The 3,492-nt window shown below is 46.3% G+C and overlaps 1 protein-coding gene across 1 annotated transcript; it reads right to left on the reverse strand.

Annotated features, from left to right (window-relative positions):
- Nucleotides 1-1,266: 1,266 nt before the first annotated feature.
- Nucleotides 1,267-2,202, reverse strand: H257_03390 (hypothetical protein). Its single transcript, XM_009827428.1, has one exon. The coding sequence runs from the start codon at nucleotides 2,129-2,131 to the stop codon at nucleotides 1,562-1,564; it is 570 nt and encodes a 189-aa protein (XP_009825730.1). The 5' UTR covers nucleotides 2,132-2,202; the 3' UTR covers nucleotides 1,267-1,561.
- Between the last annotated feature and the right edge of the window lie 1,290 nt (nucleotides 2,203-3,492).

Here is a 3,492-nt window from a genome sequence, read left to right on the forward strand (position 1 = left end):
ATTTTTTGTATATCGCTCTTATCCGTATTTGATATCCGGAGGCAGGTGGGACCTTTAACCTCCCACTCCAGGGATAAAACGTATGAAATCGGTATTTAACGTATCTGGAATTTGGGTTTAACTATATTAATTGCACGTTAAATAATAAAACCTTCACTCTTCAATTTGGCCAGTTGGAAGTTTTTAGATGAAGTGCACCATATGATCATTATAACTTCCGAAGGACATTATTATGATCATAGTCAAATGCCGTGTAAACCAAATCGACACATTCCAACTAACGTTACTGTAGTTTGGTTAGCGATAGCTAAGCACTGGTGATGCAACTTAACCCGGGAATAGCAACACTAGGGGTCCGGGGGCTCCGAGGTTACTTTACAGGGGTCACTGGTCCTTTTGAAAGCAAAATATGATTACGTACGCAGCAGTTGACTCGCTGATTGTTCGTGAAAAAGGGTATTTCCCAGGATCGTCCAAATTGGGTATTTGGGAAATACTTTAATTCCATTTCATCCAACTCGTTTTGATTGGCTAAAAGTCCTTGAGCAAAACGACTTGGTCACTATAAACCAAATTCCTTGCCCGAAGGTGGCGTCAAGAGGCGCCGGCATAACTGTACAAGACGATGGGCGTAGCAGTGAGTTCGATCATATAACTTTGAAGAGATCATAGTGCTCATGTGTGTCATAACGTTAGCTGTGCTATCTCGTCCCCGCCATGAATCCTATGCACCGACCGATAAGTCTGCAGGTGCCTTGTATCTGGCTACTCTACCGGTACAGGTGATAATTCAGCGTTACCAATGCTGTAGAAGAGTGACATGTACCTCATTGGTCGGTGCATTTCGCAGCAGGTCGACGGTTGGCAGATAGCACAGCTAATGTTATGACACACATGAGCACTATGATCTCTTCAAAGTACATTATTATGATCCAACTTACTGCTGCGCCCATCGCCACCAATGGCGGTGGACTTGCTGAGGAATGGGTTTTAAGTGACAGTGGCCAAGTCGTTTTACTCGAGTGCTTTTAGCCAATGAAAACAAACGAAATACGTATTTCCCAAATACTTTGTGGAAAATTTCGCGTATTCGTGGGAAATACCCTCGTGAAAATTCTCGCCTGGTGACATGTCCACCAATTGTCCAATCAGAGCCGGTGTTTGAATATTGAATTGCTGCATTCGTTCGCCCCTACAAACGGCAAGATCAATTGAGAATCGTACCCACTAATAATGCAAGACAGAGAATTCCAAAAAACGTTATGGCTCTTGTTCCATTACGAAACGGGCAAACCATCCACCATGGACGCCGTAGCTGCCGCCATCGTCCGCGGCGACGACCCTGCTGTGCGCATGATGGAGGCTAAACTCCCCGCAGTCTCATCGTTGGAGATGGAAGCTGTCGTCACAAGTGCATGCTTATCAGGTGACTTCGCAGTGTTCGATCGCCTCGTCGTCTCGAACTGGTCGGCGATTGCCGCGCGATTGTTGGTCGACTCGGCGCGCCAAGACCTGCGCCATCACTTTGTCAACTTTTCCGTACAAGGCGCCAACGTCGACATCATCCGTACCATGTGTCGCCTGACCAAGTTGCACATCGCCGACGTCGTTGATCGGATGCCATCGCTATCGACGTCGTCGTCGCACAGGATCGTGACACCTCTCCTCGTGGCATCGGTTGGTGGTCACATCGAAGTCGTGCAGTATCTCCTCGAGCAAGGCGCGGACGTGAACGCCGGTCGCACGCGCGACGGCAACTCCCCACTAGGTATGGCCACCATACACGGACACACGATGGTCGTAGACGCGCTTTTGGCCGCAGGGGCGAATTTTGGACACACCAACACCAAGGGCGAAAGCATTCGGCAACTGGCTGCGGCGTATGGCCAGGTGGACGTGTTGCAGTCGCTTCCGTCAACGACGCACACGGGGGACGTGATGCCGCCGCCAGCGCGCGTGCACGCGGTGGACGAAGCGTCGATGCGTGTACAGATCCAAAGCATCCGCCGGTCCTCGAGCCACACCGACTACTCGTTGGCCGCGCGGGGCGGGGACGTAGATCTGACGCCGCTGCAGCGCCGTATCGCCCTCGTAAAGCAGCGCATGGAACTATGCGTGCGCAACTCGACATCGAGCGACGACGACACCACAGACTACCCTCGAGTAGCCGTGTTATAATTTATTCGTTGTTCGTCAATCCAACTTGTTGAAAGTCATGCTGCATTTGATTCGAATGTCCTAGCCAATCCAAATGTTCTAAAATAGAAATTTCAACCAATCATCGATCCACGTAGTTTTGATTGGTAACGTTGCTAGCGTAAAAGACCAGTAGATGGCCCAAAAATGGACCCCTTAGCTTTTTTACGCTTTCTCAACAATTAAGACGATTTGGACGAACTTTCACATATGCCGCTATAGAGGATTGAACGTGCTACTTCATACAAGTAAGCTTTGAAGGATTCGATGTATGCTTCATGAAGTTATTGCTGGTCAAAGTCAAAATTGTGAATTTTGAGAAGATCAGTAGATAGCCCCTATACATCCAAACAGTGGGACCTGTATAATACTATTGTCAATAGGATTCGTAGTCACTAGAGTTTATATGTAATTAAATAAGTTTGGTGATGAAAAGTGTTTCGGGCCTCTTGTTCACTTACAAATTTCTTGATCAGTGATTGCCAATAATACTGTACATCAATATATATATAGAATTAAAATAAGTAAATGTGATAGGATTGGCTAAAATCGAACTAACGTTGTCAATGACGAAGAGATTGAACAAATGATCAAAGACTGCGTTATTGAAGAATAAACCGATTCAAAAACAATATGGCATCGCTAGTCCACATTTACAACCTATATGACAATATCCTACACAACTGACAGTGAATATCTGCTGCGACTCTACACCAAATACCTACTCGGAGTAGCGCGTAGTGATAACTCACAATCACTTTTTTGAAGAAACCCATGGACTCCTTTGCTATCGTGTCGCGTCTCCAACAACAAGTCGGCGACGAAGTTCACGCATTAGACCTCTTGTTGGATGAGATGAGCCAAGTCTACCACGCTCACTCCTAACATGTCGAGGAGGCCGATGACTCCCCCACTGGTCTCAGTGAGATTCGAACCCGGGGAATAGCCATTGCAGAATGCACGTTTTGTGTCTTGAGGTAGAGGTTTCTTTAGAACCGAACAAGAATGGAATTTCGCGGTGGTGTCATCACCAGGGAGAACGTTCGTCCCTATACTGTAGCTACATCAACTGATGCAAATACTAGCCCCAAAAGTACATCTTTTGGTGGGCCCTTGATGGTTCAAATGTTCCGTACTCTAAGTGAACAAGAGGTCTTTTATACGTACTAGTAGTAGTATGGACCTCTTGTTCTGCTACCGTTTCGTGGTTTTCAAAATCATATGTTTTTTTGTAATCGTTCAAATGATCAGTGTTAGTACGTTAGTACTAGTATTATATTAATATTGGATACGCTT

The sequence above is a fragment of the Aphanomyces astaci genome (genome assembly GCF_000520075.1).
Source record: "Aphanomyces astaci strain APO3 unplaced genomic scaffold supercont1.6, whole genome shotgun sequence".
Classification (NCBI taxonomy): Eukaryota; Oomycota; class Saprolegniomycetes; order Saprolegniales; family Verrucalvaceae; genus Aphanomyces; species Aphanomyces astaci.